The sequence below is a fragment of the Salvia hispanica genome, chromosome 2 (assembly GCF_023119035.1).
Source record: "Salvia hispanica cultivar TCC Black 2014 chromosome 2, UniMelb_Shisp_WGS_1.0, whole genome shotgun sequence".
Lineage (NCBI taxonomy): Eukaryota > Viridiplantae > Streptophyta > Magnoliopsida > Lamiales > Lamiaceae > Salvia > Salvia hispanica.
This window is the reverse complement of record NC_062966.1, coordinates 25,288,057-25,312,537: the sequence shown is the minus strand read 5'-3', so window position 1 is coordinate 25,312,537 and position 24,481 is coordinate 25,288,057. Positions and strand designations below refer to the sequence as shown.

Sequence of the window (24,481 nt, the reverse complement as noted above, 5' to 3'; positions counted from 1 at the left end):
AGATGGGCTAGGTTCGGTGGCAGTGGCTGATCCAAGAATTTCATATTAGGGGTGCGATAAATAATTACACCGACTTAGAGATTTAAAATTCAATCTATCATATTTTCTGTAATCTCAATATATTTATTCTCCAGTGAGTCACTTTATTGTATATAAAAATAGATTATTCTTTTGTCTTATAAAAAAAAATCACTATTTGTAATAGAGGCTCTTAGATATTTATATATTAACAAAGAACATATTTTAGTTTTTAAATTAGTTTAAATATTTAAACAGATGTTAAAACGCATCATAATTTTTAATATACTCTCAAATATGAGCATAAAAAACCATAAATAATGAGGATTATATCTAATCATGATATTAATCAAACATCAGATAGAACGTAAAATATAAACATTATTATTTGTAATCAAAGATTAGATAGAAAGTAAAAATTATAAACCACTAATGAAGATATTTGTTTGTAATCAAACATTAGACAGGAAGTAGAAACTATAAAAATGAAGACAAAATAGCAAAACACTGCATCTGACGGGTGTCGTCCTGGGTCCATGCTATGAAAAATGAGCACATTACCACTAGGCTAGTTAGAATTTGGGGGAACATTCGTACCCGTTGTTCTTTAGTGGATCCGTCACCGTTCGGTGAGGCTCGGTCAGGCTGAAACCCGACTTGACCCAACCAATGTTTGAAGTGGGTTGGGTTGGGCATTTAATTTTATAAACACACCATCTTAGTGGTGGTGAAACATGAGTGGTTCTTGATTAGGAGCTTATATTTTAGCAATATAGTTAATTACACCATCCGTCTCATATAAATTGGTCCTTTAGGATAGGCATGTGTTTTAATGTGTAATTTAGTTAAGTAAGAGAGAAGGAGAAAAAGTAATTGAAATTGTGTAGCCCATAAATGAAAAAATGAAAAAGGAGAAAATTGTTACCATAAATGGATATGTGACTATTTGCATGAGACGGATGAAAAAAAAAATTTAACCAATTTCTATGAGACGGAGGGAGTAATTAATTAATAAATTAATGCATAAAGAATGTGTGAGCACCGTGTGCGTAATTCCAACTTTAGATATGAAAGCATGCTTATCTTATCTTCGAAATCTCATTTTCATCATTCGGAAAATATCATTTCATCAATAGGGAAATAATCAAAATATCATTTTCATCAACCTTTTACATCTTCTCGACTTTTCTCTGTGCAACATGGTTTATCAGTACACGCACGTGCATGCAATGAATATCGATAAAATATTTGTACGGCTTTTCGTATCGTTTGTTTTTATTTTAATCTTAAATTTTACAAATTCGTGGTTCCACGTCAAAGTATATGAAATTTTATATGAAATGCATTTTAGATTGCGCATGAGTTTTAATGTAAAATTAGTAAAGTAAGAGATAGGTAAGAGGAAAAAAATAATTAAAGTATTCTTCAATAGAGGGAAAAGAGTTTCCAAAATTGGAAAATGAATATTATTGTGGGGCTGACTAAAAAGGAAACGTGAATATTATTGTGGGACTGACTAAAAAGGAAAAAAAAATTCATATTCTTGTGGTCCCGGCTAAGATGACACATTTCTTAGCCGACATGTGATTTTAGGAGTTACTCCCTCCGTCCCACATTTGGAGTCACTTATTGTTATGGCTCGGATTTTAAGAAAGAGCTGAAGTGTGTAATAAATGAAGTGAGATGGTGGAGTGTGTAATAAATGAAGTGAGATGATAGAGTGTGTAATAAATGAAGTGAGATAGTGGAGTTGGTTGAAGGTGTGTCCCTTTTGACTTTTGATTTTTGTTTTGATTTATTTTAATGTAGATAATGACAATTTTATGTAATTTTGATGAAGAATGAGGTAAAATTGTATGACCAAATATGAAAAATTCTAAAAGTGACTCTTAAATTGGGACGGACTTTTATGGCAAAAAGTGACTCTTAATCTGGGACGGAGGGAGTATTAGTTAATGTGTTTAATTGGAGAGAAAAATGTAGGTGTAAATATTAAGGTAGAAAGATAAAAAAAAAGATGTACGGAGTATATTTTAATAGGAGTGAGAAAAAGTGGTTGAGTGTATTAATTGGAAAAAGAAAGTTTTCAAAAAATGAAATGTGTCATCTTAGTTGTGACAAACTAAAAAGAAAACGTGTTATCTTAAGCGGGACAGATGGAGTAATTAATAAAGATAGTTTTTTTTAAACTTTTTTTTATCGAATATAAATTTTGGTTTAAAAAATGATACGGAAATAAAATAGAGAATTCTATCGCTTTTTGTGCCCCTGCCATAGTGGGCTTTTATCTTCACTCCTCTGTTTGGGCAGACAATTAAGTGGGCTACAATTCGGGCTCGGTATAAATATAGGTCGATTGATTATCTTCACTTGATTTTGGTCATTTTTATCTTCACTTAATTTGAGGTCAATTGATAATCTTACTAATTCAAACGGGCTAATTCAACAAGGTTCGGCCCGGATATTGGGTTCATTAAAATGGCCTGATCTCATTATATTAGTCAAGAAAAAGGTTTGTTCACTGTAGTAATCTATTCCTATGCAATTAGGAGTTTTGATTGTCATTTTGATTCATCCACGATCATGAGTTTCAGTTTATTTTTATTATAAATGGTAAATTTCACTTGTAATTATTATAAAATTAATATATAAATTAAAGTTTACTTTACACTATTTTTTCCATTCATTTTTTTATATATATATTTTTAAAATTCGTGCTGAACTCAATCTAGAACTTGTGGGGGGAGGGAATATCATTTATTTTCATCGTCTTGTTTTCAGATGTTCAATGACCAAAATTTCTTCTTGACTACGTACTATTCTTTAGAACATTCTTTTTCCTCGTATTTATTCAATATTTTTTCATCACACGTGTTTACAAAGTTACAACTAATCAAATATTGATAGGCCATCAACTATTCAACAATACACCTTTTGTTTTGGGCACACAGGTTATTAATTGTACATTTGTACTTAATTAAATGTAGCTTTTTCTTCTTCTTCTTCCGAATAAAACAAGCAAGGACTTGTCGAGGTAGTCGCACAAGTCTAGTACTCATGAACTCCAACACTAGACCGCAACTACGTGGCTTGGAAAAAAATTAGTTTGAAAATTTTAAAAATTCGTATAATAAATTAATTTAGTTATTTGGCATTTTAGCAAATAGCAAAATAAAGACGAATGGCAATAGCCAATAGTGACATAGTAATTCGTTGATTTGCTGAATATTTCTTTATTTTCTTTTTTTTTTCTTCTTATTATACTGAAATATTAACATCACTAAAAGACGTCTATGTGCAGAGATGGTACAATTGAGAAAAAAAAAATTAAAACTTCGTTATTTAATATTCTAATATAACGTTATAAGACATACTAGAATGAATAATTAACTATAATCCTTTATAAAATAATCTACTAATACAAAGTGAAATGTAAACTGGCAATCTAATGATCAATATCTATATCTATATAAAAGAGTTATTTGGCTACATACGAGTGAACTTTATTTTTTAATATAAATACATAAATTTTAAAAAAAATGAATTTAAATACATAAATATGATACTACATATAGTACTATCATATTACCATATATGTCGCAAAACATGATAACATAGTATTTCAGATTATTTATTTGCAAATGCACAGACTTTTAATATCTTCATATTTTTGTCCTCATTTATATAGTACTGGTACTATAATAGAGATCGAGTAGTTACAAAAGCCATTAATATATGATTTCAAACAAAGTATTTTTGTTCCTTTTTTCTGCCCAATGAAAAAGGGAATCACTCAGGTCCCTCTAATTAGTAATCAACCATGTTCGAAATTTCAAATTTCTAGTAGATTACAAAGTCGTTTGACTGTTGATTTGGCTATAAAAATATGAACATAAAAATTTGTACAGAGTCGTTTGACTCTTGTTTCATTATATGAAAATGCAGTTTGAACTATTTTTGACATAGTCTTGACGATTCACACTATGCAAAAATAGACCCATATGACTTTTTCAGCATGTTTTCATTAATATAAGACAAGTTCCAATTAAGCAAAATCCAGTCAAACTTATTGAATCCGATATTCCTTCTTGTTTTCGTGGGTTTATAATATCCACATAAGTAGATTATAGTATTTCATTTTTTTCATCTGTCAAATTATCTAGTCCCAAGTTTTACCTAGAGTTTCTGCACTAAGAATATATATTTCAGCCCATGTCTGCCCCAATTGAATTATTTTAATTTTTTCATTATTTTTTATTCTATAATTTTACATACTATTTGTAAAGAAAATTCGTAGTTTTCACTCATAAATAACATAATTTAGATTGTTGATGCAATTTAAGTACAAATAGAAGTAGTGTCAAGTAAGTAGTACTCCCTCCGTCCCATAAAAGATGTCACACTTGTGAGACGTCACGAGATTTTAGGAGATTTTGTTTTGTGCTCCCTCTGTCCCATTAGAAATGAAACGTTTTCTTTTTTAGTCTGTCCCATTAAAAATGAAACGTTCCTAAAAATGGAACCAATACTCTCTCTATTTTTTCTTCTTTCTTACTCTATTCTTTCTTCATTAACTTACAAAACAACATTACATAAAATCTTGTGCCAAAAAGCAAATGTTGCATAGTTAATGAGACGGAGGAATAACTAATGGAAAAAAGAAAAGTGTAACATCTATTATGGGACATTAAATAAATCTGCTTACAAATTGATTTAATTGATTTATTTTTTCGAAATTAAATAAATTGAAATTTGCTTAACCTCATTGACACGTACAATTTCAAATATTATTCTTCTCACTCCGTTGCATTTCAAATGTTCTTCTTTTCTCTTTCTTGGATTACAAATTATGTATTGAAAATACATTACTTATTAAATTAAAATTTGTGTTTGAAAAAAGTAAATGGGCCATCCGCGAGCGCCACATTATCGTCAAGGGACCCATCCATGCACCCCATGTGAAATCTATGGAAAATGCGTATATCTTCACTTACATTTTTTTTGCCAAGTCTTTATAATTTTACTAATTATGCATTAAAACTCATGGCGTCTTAAATGTTTCTATTTTAATGAGATATATGGAGGATAAAATAAGCCGAGTCGATGAGTCATCTTTCCACAAGATGAGATACACCCATGTAGTGATCTCGAATTGGTCTGTCGTCCGCAAAGATAAAACAACTCCGTCTTTGAAGTAGCAGCACCGCTAACAATATAGCTCTGGCGAACCGGATGAAGGCGAGGGCAAAGTTTCGACAAAAGAAGAATGCACTGAGAGAGCGAATGGATCTTAATGCATGTGAGATTTCAAGTGTGTTTTGGTTTCTGTTGATATAGATAATGCATGAGTATATCTCTCTATTTACACTGACGTATCCAGTATAGAACAAGGAGGTACAGTTGTACCCCAAAAACTTTATGCCTTAACCATATATTGTAACGCATTTACAATCAAACCTTTGTAGTCCAACGGTTGAATGCCACTTAGTCTAGGCAGAGACCCAAGTTTGATTCCTGGTTGTTGCGAGCTTTATAGTTTTTTTCCTTGCATTTTATTGTTCTTCATTTTATTTTGAAGAATGCCTATTTTCTCCATTTTATTTTGGAAAAATCCTACTCTGTCTTCTTATTCGATTCAACCACATATTCCTTTTTTATTTTGCTGCATTTTATTTTTTAGTTGTTATATTTTAATTTTACTCCTTTCTACTTGTAGTTATATTCTCCTATAGGAGACTTAAGTATTTTGCTGTAATTTTAATTTATTCTCCTTTCTATTTTGAAGTTATTATATTTCAAAAATAGCGTACACTTTATACGAATAATTTAGAGTAAAGGTCCTTTTTGGTCCTTAACATATGACGATTTTTTGATTTTGGTCCATAACATTATCTTTTGAATTATTTGGTCCTTAACAAATAAAAATCGATCACATTTGGTCCGAAATGGACGGAAATGGTTAAATCTAACGGTCAATGAATATTACTTGAATTTTGACCTGATTAATATTCAATTAACTATTTTTTTTTTATTTTTACAAATCAATTAATATTCAGCAATTTTTGAGGAGAGCGGTCAATCACGACGCCGATTTCAGGTTTTTGCACGATTGCATTTCCGATCTCTTCGCGGATCGGTTGAGATTGGACATGGAGATGTTGAAATTGGGGAAATTGAACCGAATTAGCCTCGCCGCAAAATGTATCAATACATTAATCTTATAACATCCTATTATTCTGACATACTTTAATCTAGTATTTCATACTTACTGAGAATCGGTTTTAGAGAAAATAAATACACAAACAATCGTCAACTTAAAATGTAAATTCATTATACATATTATTTAATTTTTAAAAATTAAATATTTCGTCATTTGTACGACCCGATCAAACTATGATTACGGGCTTATATTCCAACATTCAGTGTAAAGATAAATGTCCAGAACCAACTCGATAACACCACCTAGAGAAACAAACAAAAAGTTTTTCTTTTGTAATTACATATTTATATATTTTATTTTCCATTTGGGCTTTATAATAATCCCCGTTCAAGTTAACATGATTTTTTCCGTAAATGTTAAGAACCAACTCAACAAACACGACTAAGAGAAACAAATAAAAATTACTTCATAGTTTTCAAACATTAATTAAACGAAGGTGTCTTTCTTCTAGAAACGTGATTCATTTCATATAAGCTAAAATCGAAAGTTTTTTTTTCTGATAAAGACTCTTGAACTAAGGACACTTATAAAGTTGAAATTATTTAGGTATGAAGAAAAATGAAAACTTTCCGACCGATCCAGCACAAAAAGACAACTATTCTTTCAATAAAGTTTTAGTTGACCCCCAATTTCAAAGACAAATTGTTGACAAAATAGATCCACATTTAAAATAATTAATTATGATACAAATTAAATTAATCAAATATTGATCCCAACACATCTCGTTAGATATATCCTAGGATTGTTTGTCTTGGTTGAGTATATATCCTAAGGATTTTTTTAGTTGAATATACACACCTAAGTTTTTTTAGTTGAATATGTACCTAAGATTTATGCGTCACAAACTAGGTATTAAATGGGCAATCAGTCCTCTAGTTATGGTTATTTATTTATTTATCCCTATCTTTGCATTGTGTAGCTCATTTAGTCCTTTTGGCTCGAAATTACAAGAAGACGTCCTTAAACGTATACTCCCTCCGTCCCATTAAATATGCAATATTTGAAAATTGACATGGATTTTTATGTAATATTGTTTTGTGAGTTAATGAAGAGAGAGTAAAATATGAGAAATGAAAAAATAGAGATATATCATATACTCCATCCGTCCCAACTAAAATGACATATTCCTTAGCTGATATGAGATTTTAAGAGTTATTGGTTAAAGTGTTTAATTGAAGAGAGAAAAGATAGGTGTAAGTATTAAAATATCACACATGTTCTTCACGCTACGCCGCCTCCCCTACGTGCCCAGACCTCTTCAATCAAATCGACCTGGAGTTGGTCATGTGCTGTGCTCCTGCGTATATCAACGAAACGTTGGATAAGATATTCATTACTACGTGGTACACCGATCTGTATCGGCGCGGAGGCAACGTCGTGACTTGTACTTGCACCATCTTCCGGTGCCCAACGTTCTGCAGCAAATCCTTCATCTTCTATTATCATATTGTGCAATATGATACATGCTACCATAATATTCGCGACATCATCTTCGTGCCAAACTCGTGCCGGGCAGCGTAGAATGGCCCATCGCGCTTGGAGCACACCAAAAGCTCGCTCAACATCTTTCCTAGCGGCCTCTTGTTTTCGCGCAAAATATTGTCTCTTCGCTCCAGCCGGTTGGCGAAGTGTCTTGACGAATACGGGCCAACGAGGGTATATTCCATCTGCCAAATAGTATCCCCTACGATACTGCGTGCCATTTGCTACAAAACTGATCTCTGGACCCTCTCCCCGGCACTCATCATTGAAGATAGGCGATGACTGCAGAACGTTGATGTCGTTGTTCGAACCTGCAACACCGAAATACGCATGTCAGATCCACAAACGGTAGTCAGCAACGGCTTCGAGGATCATCGAAGGATGTTTCTGCTTGAAACCGGTAGTGAACTGTCCTTTCCATGCCACCGGGCAGTTTTTCCACTCCCAATGCATGCAATCAATGCTGCCCATCATCCCGGGGAAACTGTGCACCGCACCGTGCATATCTAGCAGTCTCTGGCACTCATCAGGGGTTGGTTTTCGTAGGAACTCCGGACCAAAGACTTCCCGAATGCCCTTACAAAACTGCCGGAGCACATTTAGACTAGTCATCTCACCCATCTGTAGGTATTTGTCGAACATATCAGCCGGTCCGGCATAGGCAAGCTGCCTTATTGCAGAGGTGCATTTCTGCAAAGTAGACAGTCCGATCCGGCCAGTGCAATCACTCCGGAGCGTGAAGCAATCGTACCGGTCCGCCAATGTCGTCGCTATATGGGTAAAGAGCGGTCGCGACATTCTGAAACGCCGACGAAAAATCTCAGCTGGGTAACGAGGGTCAGCGCTAAAGTAGTCGGCCATAAGTCGCTCAGCCGCTCCGACATGGTCTCGTGGGATTGTCCGACGATGACGAATCTTACGAGAGATCGCCGCCGCCGCCAATTCCGCCGCCGCCGCCTCATCCTCTTCGTCGGCTTCCCTCTGCACCTCTTGAATCAAAGAATCTCATGCTTCATTCTACAAATCATCCATAAAGTAGCAATGGAAATCCACAAATTTTTAGAGATAGAAAATTTGGATAGAAAGTAAAATGGGTGTGAAGATGTGTGTGGAGAGAAGATGAAAATGGGAGGAATATTTATAAAAAAAACCATTACAAATTCGAAATTATAAAAAAAAAAAATAGGGAAACGGCGACCGCCGCGCTTCTCTCTCCTCCGGCTCGTCCTCGCCGCATTCGGGGCGATTGCCCTTCCGCCCCAGCAAATCCGTCCGCCTCCGGGGCGGACGCGTCCACCGCAATAGGCCGCCGCGGCTTAGCCGCGAACGGGGTGGCCGGCGCGCCGCCGCTATAGTGGATGCTCTTAGTTCGGACAAACTAAAAAGGAAAACGTGTCATCCTTAAGCAGGACGGAGGGAGTAGATGTTTCTATTTTAGGAAATGTTTCATTTATAATAAGACAATTTAAAAGGAACGTTTCCTTTTTAATGAAACAGAGATAATACTAAAATATAATAAAGGATAAAAGTTTAAAAATACTGCTAAAATTCTAAAACGATGTGAATAGGAGTAGAACCCAGCGAGGCGAGGAGTCCAATTGTACGCAATTTTTCCTATAGTCAAATCAATATAAGAATATTTTAATCAGCAAAAATGACCGACGTAAAAATAATTATGTGCGACAATTTTATAGATAAAAATAAATAAAATAATTCTTCATTTAGTCCTGATAACTGGAACCTCCAATTTGTGAATGGAAAGTATGTTTCAAGCAAAATTATATATTCATTTTATTTAATTATAAGAATAAAAGTATTTTTGTCATGTTATGCTTTGCTTTTCATTTATATTGTAGCCCTTTGTCCCTTCAAAACATGAATTTTTGAAGGGGCATAGGTTTTAATGCACAATCATAAAATGAGAAAGAGATAATATGAAAAAATTATTAAAGTATATTATTAGTAGTGAATTGACTCACCCCACTAAAGTTTCTAAAATAGAAAGTTTATATTTTCAAGTGACGGAGGAAGTATTTAACAAGCATTTATCTATAAGCAAACGAATCTAAGTCTTCTTCATTATAGACCGGGAAGTGGAACAAGTCATATAGTCAGTGACTCATGTCAGTTACTTGCAGAAATAACAGTTTTTCATAACTTGTGTAGGATAATTTTTAGGAAAAAATATATTGTCGTCTCTGTATGAGTGATATAATAGTTTTGAGTTGAAACAACACAAGCTTGTTTGTGTATTAATTTATCACACATGTAAAATTATCAATAAAACTAAACCTGTTAAAAAATTATATTAAGTGTCTGATATATTGGCCTAATAGATTAGCCAGAAATCTGAATGTTTGGATTAGAGTTTACAATTTATAACTCAAAAAAGTTATTACTTGAATGATCTCGTAAACTGAATAGTCCTATAATCCAAAGAGATTAGCCTGAATCAGAGCGAATTGACCTAATTAACATCCATATATAAAACAGTTTTGATAATCAGAACTATTTATATATAGGCACAATAATCGTATTATCTACAATATATAGAAGGTTAGTAGTCAGAAATTGACTTCAGCACGAAAGAAAGACTTCTTCTTCACACAATCTCTTGCTCTAGTATCGATAGAGTAGTATATTCTGTGGCCAAGTCCATTTGTGACTTGTATATACGTTGTGACCCTTTCAATGCCTTGTTATTAGATAAGATGAAGATCAATAAGAATTATCCTTCATCACGTAACATAGGTCATTTATTAGACAAAGTAAATAACTTTAATTGACTATAGCAATTAGTATATGTTGTGCTACCCAATGTTTTAAATCATTGAACAATTGGGCTGTTTTGGAGTGGAAAAACTGACCGATCGGTTGAACCAATTCAAAGAGATTATTAACACTTCTACAAGAAATTAATTTGTGTCTAAATCTATGAACTATGTATGAAACATTGGCACTATTGTTTCCTAATAGTACTATACTTAGCTGTTCAGGGAGTGATCAATTGCTAACTCGCCATTTAATTGCTAACTACAACTAATTTAAGGCCATAAGATTTTTTGCCACGTGTAATTTTTCGTTTTTATTAATTAAATTGAAAAAGATAAAAAAAAAAACTCCAAATTAGGGTTTTGGATGAAAATGTCAATATAGTGTTACGAAAATATCAACTCAATGCTTTGAGAATGTCAACACAATGCTTTAAGAATGTTAACTCATGGCTTATATTGACATTCTACATGTATTATATTGACATATTTTATATAGTATGTTGACATTTCTACATTTGTACGAAAACATTAAAAAATTTTGAATTTTTTTTCAAATTTTGACGTCAGAACATATGCATGTATGATATCGTTGGAATCCTTATGAAATTATCTTTAATTTGATATATATTATATGAATTTAAAGTTTTGGGATTTCTTTTAAAAGTTAGTTATAACTAAACATGTAGTTAGTTGACATTAATACCCCTATTGATATTTTTTGGAATTAATCATATGGTCTTATTGACGTTTTTCGTCGATCGTATTGACATTAAGGGATTAATGATCTAGCCCTTAATTTGAATATCTAATGGCTATTATTTAGTTGTAGTTAGCAATTAAATTATGAGTTAGCAATATAACACTCCCCTAGCTGTTCATTTATTACAAAGAAAGGTAATTAACTAATTAGGTAAATAAAGTTAAGAAGTTTATAAGTAGACTTTTTCATAATATATATTTTATCATGGGGGTGTGTTATATTGCTAACTATTTAAGTTGCTAACTCTCTAACTCATTAATACAATGTATTAAAAATGTCACACGGTGACATCAAAATGTCAACACATAATATCAACATATTATATTGAAGTTCAACAAAATTATGTGTTGATATTTTAATATCATCATGTTGACATTTTTAATACACTGTATTGATGAGTCAGCAAGTTAACAACTTAAGAACGTTAGCAATTCATCACACCATTTTTACGACGTATATTTCGTTAAAAGACGACGAGCTAATCCTAATTGTGTACTACTAGTATAATAAATCTTTGAATCCTAGTGACTTGAACTTTTCATTTTTAATTTAAAACCCATCTCTGAATCTTACTGGTTTCACACAATAACCTTTTAGTATTGGAGTATAAAATAATACTTCATCCGTCCCACAAAGTTTGTTCCATTTTTCTATTTTCGTCCGTTCCACAAAGTTTATCTCATTTCACTTTTATCATTTTTGGTAGTAGACCCCATATTCCACTAACTCATTCCTACTCACATTTTATTATAAAACTATTACTTTAAAAGTAAGACTCATATCCCACCAACTTTTTCAATTCACTTTTCATTACATTTCTTAAAACCCGTGTCGGGTCAAAGTAGGACTATCTTTGTGGGACGGAGGGAGTAAATGTAATATGATCGAACTCATTAATTTTATTTTAATTTCTAACTTAAAAAAAAAAGAACTATTACTAGTTGATGTATTTAACTGATATAACTTATAAGCAAGGCCTAAAAACTTGTGAATAAATATTTTGTAGAAAATTAAAATAATCCGGAAAAGGACATATATTAATTCCACCATGCATATATAACTTATAAACGACTCATTGATTATGTTATAATTGGAGTGGTAGTAGCAGCCAAACAAGAATCTTTATCTAGTTGATCTCGACATCTATTCAATTTTGTGTAACATCTACTGAAAAAATAAATCACTACTTTTCCCTCCTCAAATATATTTGACAAATTCAAACATTTACTACACCACGGAATCGGTACCTCAAATAAATTAAACCCCAAACCATCACTACACAACTTGCCAATAATTATAAAATTAAAATTCATCATAAAATAATACTACTTCACATACTATATATAATAGCCTCACATTGACTAACATTGCTTCACAAACCTAATATAAATATTTCCTCACATTGCCAAATCAAAATAGCAACCAACCACATTTATTACTTCCATTGCCAAATCACAATTTCCACCCCCACCGCCGCCGCCGTCCGCCGCCGACATGGACATGCCGGACTTCTCCTCTGGGCCGTCTCCGAGGCGGGAGCTCCAGGGCCCCCGCCCCGCGCCCCTAAAAGTCCGGAAAGACTCCCACAAAATCCGAAAACCGCCCATGGCGCCCCCTCCGGCCGCGGGCCACCCCCACCCGCCCCCCCACGCGGCGCCGAGGCCGCCCGTGATCATCTACACGGTCTCCCCCAAAATCATCCATGCAAACCCTAACGAGTTCATGGCGCTGGTCCAGCGTTTGACCGGCCCCAGCGCCACGTCACCCTCCTCCGCCTCCGCATTCCAATCAGAAGGCGGAGGCGCAGTGTCCCCCGCCGCCCGTTTCGCTGCCATCGAGCGCACAAAAACGCCAGATGGCAGGAGAACGGGCGGGGAAATGGTGGATGGGATCGAGATAGATCCCCTCATCCAAAGAAGCGGCCAATTTCCCGGCATTTTGTCCCCAAATCCGAGCGCTCTTCCCCCGATCCCGGCCAATTTCTTCAACATCTCATCGGAAAATAACAATCCATTGAATTTCTTCCATGATTTGAGCCCGGTTTTGCATAGTAGTAGGAATTTTCCGGAAAATAGCTTCATTTTTCCGAGCCCTTCGACTAATTTCATCTCACCACACATAAACACACCCTCTCCAAACACTCTAGAGCTCTTCCACAGCTTGTTTGACCTCTAACCGCATGAGGAACTGCAGGAAAAGTAACCGTAGGGATTGGATTTAGCTTCGATCCATGGCTGTGTTAAGCAAGTGGGGCCCGGCTTCTAATTGTTGGTATTTAATTCTCATTGATTTTTATTTTTCTACATCCCTTTTACAGTTGAAAAATTGAATTTTGTGGGCCATTTTATTTTGTGGCTCAAATACTTGGTTTTTGGTCTTTGTTGGATTTAGTTGGAATCATCTTAGTTTATGATAGCAATTTTTTTTTTGTCACATTTGGATTGTAATTTCGGAAGAAACAAGATGAGTGATTTTGCCGTCCTTGTAGATGCTACATTAAAAAAAAGGTTAGTAATAGCATAGAATTGGTCATTTATTTATAAGTTAGTAGTTAAATACAAAGAGAGTTGACTATGTAATATCAATACATGTATAAATGAACGATGAATTAAGCTATAAAATTGAATGAAATCTAGGGTTTGTGACATGGGATGAACCATTGTTTGACCTTTCTTTTGTTTGTTTCTTGTTAATAAATGGCTAATTTGGTCAATTTTACATTTTTAGAAGAGAGTTTTGGGTTCATAAAGTTTAATTTTGGTGTTTTTTTCTGCTTGATGACGATTAGGTAGATCTGTATTTATTGTATATCTGATTATATTTAATTATGTACTATATATTATACATTTTCGTTGTCATTAAGAAAAACTCTACCTACATGTTTTAAAATAAGGACCGAAGTTGTGTTTTTACGATATTATTTCATTTTTCACATTGTTTGCACAATTTATGACGATAGCCTCATCGTTTGTATACAGTGACGGAACCAGAAAATCTTGTTGGTGAATGCTCCATCATTTTCTAAAGTTTCGCGGGTCTGTAGCACAAAAAAATTGATAATTCTGATAAGGGTAGGGCCTCGACCTACCCTAACCCTCTGCATTCGGCAAATATCATCTATATAGTGCGTAAACACTGTTTATGTGAGTGTTCTCGAATGAAATAGTGCTAGCCAATTGTTCCGAGAAAATTTCATTGTAATCGGTAACGGACGTACATAGCAACGGTTGAGGGTTGGCTTAAGCCCCCCACAAACCAAGTAAAAAGATTTTTTTTATTTATCATTCATAAAATTGTCATATTATCTATTCTTCTGTGTGGGATTTTGTTCAAAAGTTTCTATCATTAAACCAATTCATACAAAATTTATATTACCACCATTCTACGGGCAAAACACAGTTTTCTTATTTTACATGCCTGATTAATATAGGCCACTAATATATATATATAGCAGGACATGACAAATGACAAATAAAAAAAATATACAGATATCATCATCGATGTTCCTTTCTGTCGTGGATTACGTTGTTGACATTTATTTTAAATAATATCATCAATTATTGTAATGAAATATGAGCCTGTAGTTCTTAACGTTTGACCAAATACATTTTCGACCAACTGGACCAATATATAAATATGAATTTCAGAGGTTTTCTTTTTCTAATTATGATAGTACTAGTATTTATTGATATGTATATATAATTCAGATAGAGATTAAGAACAAGAATTTTAAATGAAAATTAAATAGTTATTTGGTATTAGACAAAAGGTATTCATCGGCGAACACAGTGATTAATCCTCATACTGATTCGTAGGCACATCGAATGGCTTTTAATTGAGAAGAAAATGTATGCTTGAGAAGTTGAGAATGCTCAAAATTGGGAATAGAAATACTAATTGTTTTAAAAAGAAAACATAGTAACAAATAAAAATGAAATAATTAATTGAAAGGTAAAAGTGGATGATGTTTGGGCGTGACTTTTATGTGCTAGATGATGCAAAGACTAAAATATATTTAAGGCCATTATCGGCCCACCTAATACACGGAGACGTGTATAATTAGTTTCGAATCAATGGATTAAATACACTCAACGGCCATGTGATTTGTTATTTTACTAAAAGAATTAATCTTTTTACAGATTCATTGCAAGATGCATGAATGTACATATATAGTTTTGCCCTTTTTTAAAAATCTTTTTCTTTGTATAGTTTCTCGTCAAAGTCGATTATCTCATGGTTATATTTTGAATTTATGCGATTTCAGTGTATTCATGTTAACACAAACAACGTAATGTGAACTAAATTTAGAAATGTTAATCGGGTCAATTTAGTAGATTTTGGTTAACTCTACTCAGGTGCGAACTAATTGAATTGTAACGTTGTTTGATTAGAAATTTTCAACTCTAAAATCTAAATGATCAGATGTCGGGCTAGCCCGACAGATTAATCGAGCTCCAAATTAACATGTGATCAATCAAATAGTACATGATAATGAAAACTAATCATGGTTAAATAATAATTTCAAACTTGTATAGATAAAATAAACCATAAACATATTTGAAATATTAAAATCAATGTTTTGAAATTTAACATGTTTTAAAATTTTGTACTTATTTTAGTGAATATGATTTCTAATTCATTAATAAACTCTAAAATATACTCCTATGTCCCTATGTGGATGAGTCGTATTACGTTTTTGAGTTGTCTCACTATAGCTTAGTCATTTTATTTTTTGGCAAAAAATATTTTACTCTTTCTTACTATACTTTATATTCACCTTTCTACCTTTGTCCTTTCCACTTTATCCTCTTTTTTACTTAACTCAATTTTCTTAAATCTCGTACAATATTTCTACTACATAGGGACAGAAGGAGTATTTATTTTTATATAAAAACGAAAGTTTTTTTTTTATAGTTATTTATATTATAAAAACTGAAATATTAAATTAGTTGTCAAATAAGACTGAAGAATAAAACCGTATAGCTATAACTGGATCCTATCTAACGGACCAACTCGTTGAGTTTCGAGGGCTGCCAACTCGTTGAGTTTCGAGTCAGCCCTACTCGGATTATAGGCTGCTCATGTTCTAAGTTTATCAAGTGAAAAATAAATGAAACAGCAAAATATCGGCTAGCTGCCTGAGTGAATTCATAATACTTATAAAATAGTAAAATAAGTGGCGGTGCTGACAACTTCCTTGCTTAAGCATGATCTCACTGCATCTGTCTTCATATTTTTCATAATTTTGACCGCCGCAAATTTAGTAAACTGACCTAATCTTTGTTCTCTATTCTTTTATTCGAGTTAATTACTATATCTTTGAATAATTAGCCAAAAAATTTGATCTCTTATGCAGTGAAATTATTAATTTTTTTTATAATTCCAAAAAGGCTCGAGCCGAAAAGTAGCGAGCAAAGGTTCAAGGCAAGCAGCCAATGTCAAATCGTAAACTGAAAAACAGAATAGTACAGCAACACCACAGTCAAGCACCAATAGATAGATTAAGCGCTAAACACCAAAGGGCCAAAGTAACATCAACAGCAGCAACACAAACCTGGTATCAATCATCACTCTAAAACCTGAAGTCGTGCACTTGATCGATCGACATCTTCGTTGTGGGGGAGGTTTAGATAGCCACTTGCATTCCATAATGTAAGTTGCCAAAATAGTCTTTTCTTTTTGGCCTCTTAGTTTGGCTCAAACCTTTGATCAATCATTTTATTCCGTACGTTCCAGATCGACCAAGATATGATATAAAACATAAATATACACGTCTTCTTATCAACCTTTGGGAGAGAGGTGTCCAATCAAGAGAGGAAACGCATCATTGGGTCCTTAGGGAGGCATATGCAAATGTTCCATCTATTAAAACAATAGTACCACAATTGACTTGAGATTCTGTAGCTGAAAATAATATGCTCCAAAGACTCCGGCTCCTCATTGCAAAAGTTACATCGATTATCTTCAATTCCTGCTCCATGTCTGAACAATCTCTCCTTAGTTTTGGGTTTTCCTTGCAATACGAACCAAACATATAGTTGAACTCTTGGTGGCATTGAAATTATTAGTGAGTATACGTTAGTATACACCGTACGTGAATTGAAAAATAAATAAAATAATAAAATAAAAATGGTTACGGTGTATGATAAATATTCAAAAATATATAGTCATCGCATCGCAATATACAGAATCTTTTCGCCACGACAATAAAAAAAAAAAAAAAAAAAAAAAAAAAAAAAAAAGAGATTGCATTCTTATTTGAGTTAGTCGACATTTACAGATTTTATTATTCTGACTTTTAAAATTATCAATACTTTTCATAATCTTTAGTAATTATCTCAATCCTCCATAATTTCTAAAAAATTATCAATTTTACAAGTATCTTTTCAACTTATTCAATTTTATAATTGAAATTTTATTCTAACATTTCATGATTAATGATTAAGTAAATAGAAATTTTAAATGGTCGGTGTAACGATTAACTTCAACCCGAATCATTTGGATTAAGACTTTAACAACTCTAGTTTTTGGTCAACTCAAGCATATTTCATTCTAATGATTTAGTAATAACTTAACTGAATTTTTATTGTTTAAAAACTTATATAATAAATAATGGGTAAAAGTTAATACAAATAGCAATAAATGGGAACGAAATCTATAGTTAATCAATTTTACTATAAAAATGGAGGTACGTTTGATAAAAATCATAAGAGACCAACCATTATCTTCTGTAATTGCCAACAGCAGCAGCGCAAATGAAGCATTTTTATAAATGTCTATGATAAACGATAAAATAAAAAACAATTAGTCAGGGTGACTTTTTAGAAAATATAATACTACAAATAAATTTAATAGAAAAAAAAGGAATGGGATTTTAGAGATTCTCTTCCATACTATGATGGCAGGTAAAAAACTGATGATCAAGAAAGAAACCATGGAAAAAGATTTCATCAAATGCTGAAGTTACACACTGCAGAAACCAGCCATTACCTTAGCATTATCTCTAGTAATTTGTTATATACTATTAATTGTTGACAGAGTCTTGTTAGTTTGTAGTTTAGTGATAGATTATCTCTAAAGAACCTTTAGTTAATATAAAATTTTATTGTTATGCCATAATAAAGATTACTAAAAAAAGAAACTGAACCACAAATACATAGAGCTCCAGTTTATATGAACATGCTAAAAGATGAGAAAAGAAAATAAATAGCCATCACACCACTGCAGCACACAGACACAACCCCCAACAATTTGATATGGAACACTGGCAAACTTTTTTTCCTTTTGACATATTTTATCGTACAAAGTTACTAGGTCTAGGTAGTCGTCATATTAGCCTACATATATAAGAAGATGTTGCCTGACTGCTATGGCATTGAAGCTAACTGCATCTGAAGTGAACTCACTTCAAATTGCATCTCTTCCACCTTTGCATTCTTTGCTTCTATTAATCTTTTCAGTCTCCCTCTCACACCTGTATTCGAGATCTCATCGAGAGTTTCTTCGAGAACGAAGCGTTTCTTGTCAGCAGATTGCAATTCGCTTGATGTCCTCGGGATCCCTGTAAATAGCAAGAGCACAATCGAATCAGTAATTACTTTTTCAAGTGACGCAAGGTTTAACTTGCAACAGAACCTTACCTTCAAATGCGCCTGCAAAGGTCACCCGGGGTACACCTTCCGAGTTTTTCTTGAGTTTCTTTTTCCCGGAAGCCATCAAATTTCTAATTTCAGGAGATACATTAGGGCAACATTCCACCTGCATTGTGCGATCACCTCCACTCAGATGAGCCCTCAACCGAGCAATTCCTCCACATTTAGAAACAAAACCACAATGCTTGCACCTTAAAGCCTCTCCTGTTTCATCAAGCTGCATAGCATGTTCCCATGCATCATCTAGCTTGCTCCTCTTGGAAGGTCTGCCAGGAGTTGCTAATAGCACAAATAGAACTTTCACCATACTATTTGCAGTGAATCAGTGATAAGTAGAGCTTTCACATAATATTGCAGTATCATGAATTTCTGAAACTTACCATTAGAGTTCCGTGTCCAAGCAGCTGCTGAGTTTTTTGACCACTCACTGAACCATTGTTCCATAACTCTCTTAACTTCTAATGGAACCTGAGGGCAACTTTGCAGCTGCATTTGAGGAGATCCTCCACCCAAATGGGCCTTTAAACGTGAAATGCCCCCATAAGTCGAAACAAAGCCACAATGATTGCACCTTGTCTTTTGCCTAGCATCGTCCAATGGCTTTGCATGGCCCCAAGCATCATCTAGCGGTCTTCCCCTTCTCTCAGGTTGTTCACCAGCTGCTGCAATTATGCATTCACAATCCATTAGATTTAGAGGAAAAGCCTGACCAGGCATCATCACACTTCTGAAATTTAGTCAGATAAATAATACTTTCACGGAGCATTTACTATTGAGGATTAGCCTGGATAATAATAGTACTGGTTAATCCAATATTTACTAGATAATAACATGCTTTAGTTCATTCATATTCAATTGAAAGGGTAGGATTGGAGAGATCCTAATGACAGAAAAAATAGTCTATGTATATTATCTAGGCTCGAAAATCAATTAAACATATGCATACTGAACATTGAGTTTCCCTGGACGGTCATAGGAGTATTAAATAGTAGATGAAAAGAGAAATTAGCACAATTGCAAAAATTATATATACCTTTGGATTTTTTCGTCCTAGAGGCTGCCAAATCTTTTACCCAATCAGACATGCTTCCTTTTATTTCAGGTGACAACTTATACCAATCCTCCTGCTGCATTTTTGATCCTCCACCTAAATGTACCTTATGATGTAAAATACCTCCAGGCAAAGATTCATCGCCTGGATATTTGCAATCTGTCAGCTGAAACGGTACATCTATTGGCTTAGCACGTCCCTGAGAAGCATAGCAAGACACTACTCCCCTTTTATCAACATATCCTGCAGATTCTGCTGATACCCATCATCACCCCAGAGCACATACAGCAGAAAGAAACGGAAAACAGAATATATTAGGGTGTAACGCTGTTGAGGCTCCATAAACTTTAGAACATGCAAATAGGCATTAGCAAGTGATTTAGCAGTAGTTAAGTTACTTTAACTGTGCTCAGTTATAAGAATCAGTGAAAGAACTACATAAAGTCTGCAAGAATACCCTAAGCTCTTATCAGTAATCTCTGAAAGGGGTGTGGGCCCTATCTCAAGGATAAGTTGGAAATGATCTCACACCTCCTTTTGCTAGTGTCACCAGAGTTCTTTACTTTCAGTGATTTTCATCCTTAATCTGATTTTGCTATAATTTCAAACATCAAATTCAATATATCTTCCCTCTGGTCATTCCCGTTCTGACTTATTTAAAGGGAGCTTCCGTTTACTATCTGTATGATACATCAAAATTTGATTTGATAGTTTCACCTGACAAAGTAACTTCATGGAAGGAGAAGGAGAAACGGTAACGTGAAAATATCAGAAGTTAGATTTTGACTGAATATAACTAAATTTCTAAATCACGGTACCTAGAACATATATGACTTATTCATACACACACAGAGTTGTACATACACACACAAAAAAAGCAACAAACAATTTCCTCGGAGATCTTTCTCAGTAATGTAGTTCAGAACCTTGTATCTGCAAACATCATTTTTTTATGAATTTAGACACTAAATGTGCAACTTTATCAGTACAGATGGACTTATCCAGTTACTTAGAAATCTCTCTCGATCCAACCAGTCTAGACAACAAACTAGGTGAATCAGCCAAAGGGATAACACAAAATATTTAAGTTTTTTAAAACTCAAAAGGAATGCCTGAATGATATCATTTGAATAGCATAGTGGATCGATTTTCCTTGGCAAAATTACTTATGATTCTAGAATATGGTAAGAAACTTACAGAGCTGAATCTATCTTGAGCCATACCTCTAATTGCTTTCGTCCAAAGGGCTTTTGTATTTTTTACCCATTCACTAAACCACTCAGCCATGTCCTTTTTCACTTCAAGAGACACATTCTCGCAGCTTGGTAGGCGGAGTCCAGGGCTGCCTCCCCCTAAATGTGCCTTAAGGCGTGAAATGCCCCCATGTGAAGAAACAAAACCACAATACCGGCACTCTGCCTTTTGTCTTAGTAAGTCCAATGGCTTGGCATGTTGCCAAGCATCATCTAAACGTCTTCCTCTTCTATCAGCTTTAGATGATTGTGTTACTAATCCCCCCATAGCATTTGTAAGAAAATAAGTGGCATTAGACTTTCACAATTCCATCAAGTGTTTCGGCATATAATGGACAACTATTAGAAGAAAGTAACTCTAAAACAGGTAACTTAAGTAAGAAAAAAAAAAGTCAAACAAGATAGTCAACTGCTTTAGCTTCTAGGTTATTGCAATCCTACTCATCTTATACAACAGTATTTGGGAAGTAAAGTTTGTAGTGTGTGTGAGTAATGCAACAGTGTGAGAAAAACTTAGCAATTTAACACTATTAACAAAATAATCATCAGATGCCATATACTCTTTTTGCAGTTACACAAATACTACAACTTTCTCAGATGCATATGAAACCTTATAAGGTTCTATCCTTGCTAGTCAAGGAACTACTGGACTGATGAACGTGAAAGAATATGCCATTATGCTTGTTGAACAGCCTGATTAGCAATGGTAATCATGGTATCTAGGATATATTCCTTAATTCCTTTCTTATAGACTTACAAGGACTGTTCTTGCTTGGAAAGGTTCCGGGACAACCCTTCAAGTTAAAGCTCTTGGGGTAGCCTGAGTTTGGAGATAACGTTTGACCATGCACATAATCAGATTGAGGAGAAACAGAACCTTGCTGTCCCCTGAAAACTCCCCAGAAATAAGGTTTCTCCTGCAATCCTGCAAATTCAAGAGAACCAAACTCATTAGAAAAAGGTATAATTCCCTGTAAACAAATGGTCATGGACTCACTGTGACGGTTCTGTGGCAGTTGAACTGAAGTAAATATTAGCAACTCTGCTTCTCCTATCATTGATTTGAGAGCAAAGTCCGTGCAGATTGCATGAGTCACCAGGTTATCAAGAACTTCTTCATCTCTGCGCAACACTTGCATGTAAATAGGAGAAACAATGAAGGAACAACCAGTATGTACTTAAATCTGCTTCTCCTACCTTCCCTTAGAAAAGAAAAAGAGCGCGATACTGTGTTCAGTAGGTGGTGAACCTTTAAAGGATGCTGGCCATGTATCAATACGTGGAACCATTTCCAAGCATAATGACTTGGGCATTGTACTGGCTACCTCCGATACTTTCAAGCATGCTTTACTGGAGACATGAGCAGCTACATGGATGTCTAAATTTAGACAGGGGATACTAAACCTCCCTCTGCTCAGAAGATAACCAGCAGTTGTTAGGAAGGCTATGTAAAGCACAACCTAACCTTAACCTATTCTTGATGACTCAGGACAGAGGGGAAATAAAGCTGTTCAGGTAGAGAGGAATTGAATGTTACAGATGAAAAGTGTTCACATACCTCCACGCTGCACCAGCAACTGGTTGTACAACTACACTGGAATCAGATCGCATGTCACTTTGCTGGTCATTCATTGCTGAATCCTGGGATTCCATAGAACAGATTTTTGTCTTTATTTTCTTATTAGAAATGAAATTTTCAAACAGAAGGAAATCCCCTGATCGTCTCTGAGGTTTAATTGTTGATGCACATGAGCTTATGCTGCTAGTCCTAAAATACAAGCAAAAAAAGAAAAAAGAAGACAACGCGGCCATGACTCAACTACAGAAAGAACCAAGGTGATGGGCGTCTTACAAGTTACATATATGTAACAGTAGCATCGAAGTTGTAAAACTTGAATTATAAAAAATCACACGTAAGAGTTCGATGATAATGTAAAAGCATTACCAGCCGGGGGTCAGGGATACAAGAAGTTTACAATAAATTCAACTAAAATGAGAAACAGGTCTTTTGTCTACCCATCTGTCAGAAATGAATGGAGTCCTGTAGCAACTCCTTTTCACATAAAGTTGGATTCAATGTGTTGTGTGTCTTATAAGAAATTTAAACAACCGCAACTTAATGTCATCACGAGTTCGTAAAACATGTAGAACACTCTTTCTTTCAAGTACCTATTCTCCACACTAAGACCATTTGTGCTAAGTAGTATCAAAATCAATTAGGAAACATATTTCAAATTTCAGTATCCAAATTGAAAGGGATTCTTCTCAGCCCAATGCATTCTGCTATATGAGTTAGATTATTGTGCTGCCAACTACAATTTACACCCAGCCATTACTAGGCATGCAAGCGCTTGCACACCATCAACTAATCAGTCTTCATTCATTCTAGCTACAAACAAGAGATACAATATCCTAAACGCTTCTCCAAATTTGAAAACCTTCACCTAGAAAATAAGTCCCCCAATAAATGTGAATCGATTTCATTTAACTTTTAAGAAACCTAAATTTCATTCCACATTCCGATTAGCTTTGACAGCCGCCAAATTGCATCAGGCAAAGCAGAGAACGATGATCAGTAAAGCAGATAAACAAATTATCAAAGCTAAAACCCGATTATTCAGTAGGCGAAGTTCATTAAACACTGAAAACACTGAAACGAAGACTACAAATTAAATCTTCTTCCAATGGAAAAAATATTACTATTACTAGGAATTTTGATTGCTTAATTAAGTAGGGGGAAGAGAAATTAATACCGATGGGAGAGAAGCTACGAACATGATGAAGCATTTAGATCAAATTTGTGAAGATCATCAATTACGCATTTCGTTTTCGTCAAAGAAGGAATTATTTTGCGCTTTCTGTTTCAGATTTTCTTTACTAATTTTTACTCGGGAGTCGCGACTGACACTTTAGTGAGTCTAGTAGAGGGAGATAAGTGATTAATTAAAGCTCGTTTTCCTAATTTTGATTAAATTCCAAATTAAGCGACACGTTTTAGATAAAAAGACATACATGTATGATTTCATTTTGTTGAAAGAATGGACTATAAAAATGACTACTTCAGCGATATTTTCATTTGTTATGTACCCGTTTTTCAAAAAGTGAATGTTTTGAGCCCAATTTGTATTTTGGACTAAAATTGACTTTTAATTGGAGGCCTTATTTTAATTTGTGTGATTTGTCGTACCAAATATTGACATGAATTATCTGCTTTTGTAGAGAAAAATGATTCAAAGCCATACCAATTTGTTAAATACACATGTGCACAGTC

At 34.1% G+C, this 24,481-nt stretch overlaps 3 protein-coding genes across 8 annotated transcripts; 1 reads left to right on the top strand and 2 right to left on the bottom strand.

The window, feature by feature from the left end:
* Nucleotides 1-7,459: 7,459 nt before the first annotated feature.
* LOC125206572 lies at nucleotides 7,460-8,581 on the bottom strand. Its single transcript, XM_048105817.1, has 2 exons — nucleotides 8,119-8,581; nucleotides 7,460-8,031 (listed from the first exon to the last, which is right to left on the bottom strand). The coding sequence occupies exons 1-2, from the start codon at nucleotides 8,579-8,581 to the stop codon at nucleotides 7,460-7,462; spliced, it is 1,035 nt and encodes a 344-aa protein (XP_047961774.1).
* A 4,058-nt stretch (nucleotides 8,582-12,639) lies between these two features.
* Nucleotides 12,640-14,555, top strand: LOC125204532 (protein MKS1-like). 3 transcript variants are annotated; one of them, XM_048103219.1, is made up of 2 exons: nucleotides 12,640-13,521; nucleotides 14,233-14,555. In XM_048103219.1, the coding sequence occupies exon 1, from the start codon at nucleotides 12,749-12,751 to the stop codon at nucleotides 13,427-13,429; it is 681 nt and encodes a 226-aa protein (XP_047959176.1). In that variant the 5' UTR covers nucleotides 12,640-12,748; the 3' UTR covers nucleotides 13,430-13,521; nucleotides 14,233-14,555. The 3 variants fall into 3 exon arrangements, with proteins under 3 accessions (XP_047959176.1, XP_047959174.1, XP_047959175.1); XM_048103217.1 differs by having other exon boundaries at nucleotides 12,640-13,525; XM_048103218.1 differs by having other exon boundaries at nucleotides 12,640-13,761.
* Nucleotides 14,556-18,385: 3,830 nt separating this feature from the next.
* On the bottom strand, nucleotides 18,386-24,113 carry LOC125208675. 4 transcript variants are annotated; one of them, XM_048108330.1, is made up of 10 exons: nucleotides 23,964-24,113; nucleotides 22,769-22,851; nucleotides 22,408-22,620; nucleotides 22,208-22,332; nucleotides 21,968-22,135; nucleotides 21,181-21,465; nucleotides 19,940-20,212; nucleotides 19,287-19,565; nucleotides 18,895-19,185; nucleotides 18,386-18,815 (listed from the first exon to the last, which is right to left on the bottom strand). In XM_048108330.1, the coding sequence occupies exons 1-10, from the start codon at nucleotides 23,985-23,987 to the stop codon at nucleotides 18,622-18,624; spliced, it is 1,935 nt and encodes a 644-aa protein (XP_047964287.1). In that variant the 5' UTR covers nucleotides 23,988-24,113; the 3' UTR covers nucleotides 18,386-18,621. The 4 variants fall into 4 exon arrangements, with proteins under 4 accessions (XP_047964287.1, XP_047964285.1, XP_047964286.1 ...); XM_048108328.1 differs by having other exon boundaries at nucleotides 18,445-18,815; nucleotides 19,287-19,568; XM_048108329.1 differs by having other exon boundaries at nucleotides 18,445-18,815; nucleotides 19,287-19,568; nucleotides 19,940-20,209.
* Nucleotides 24,114-24,481: the final 368 nt, after the last annotated feature.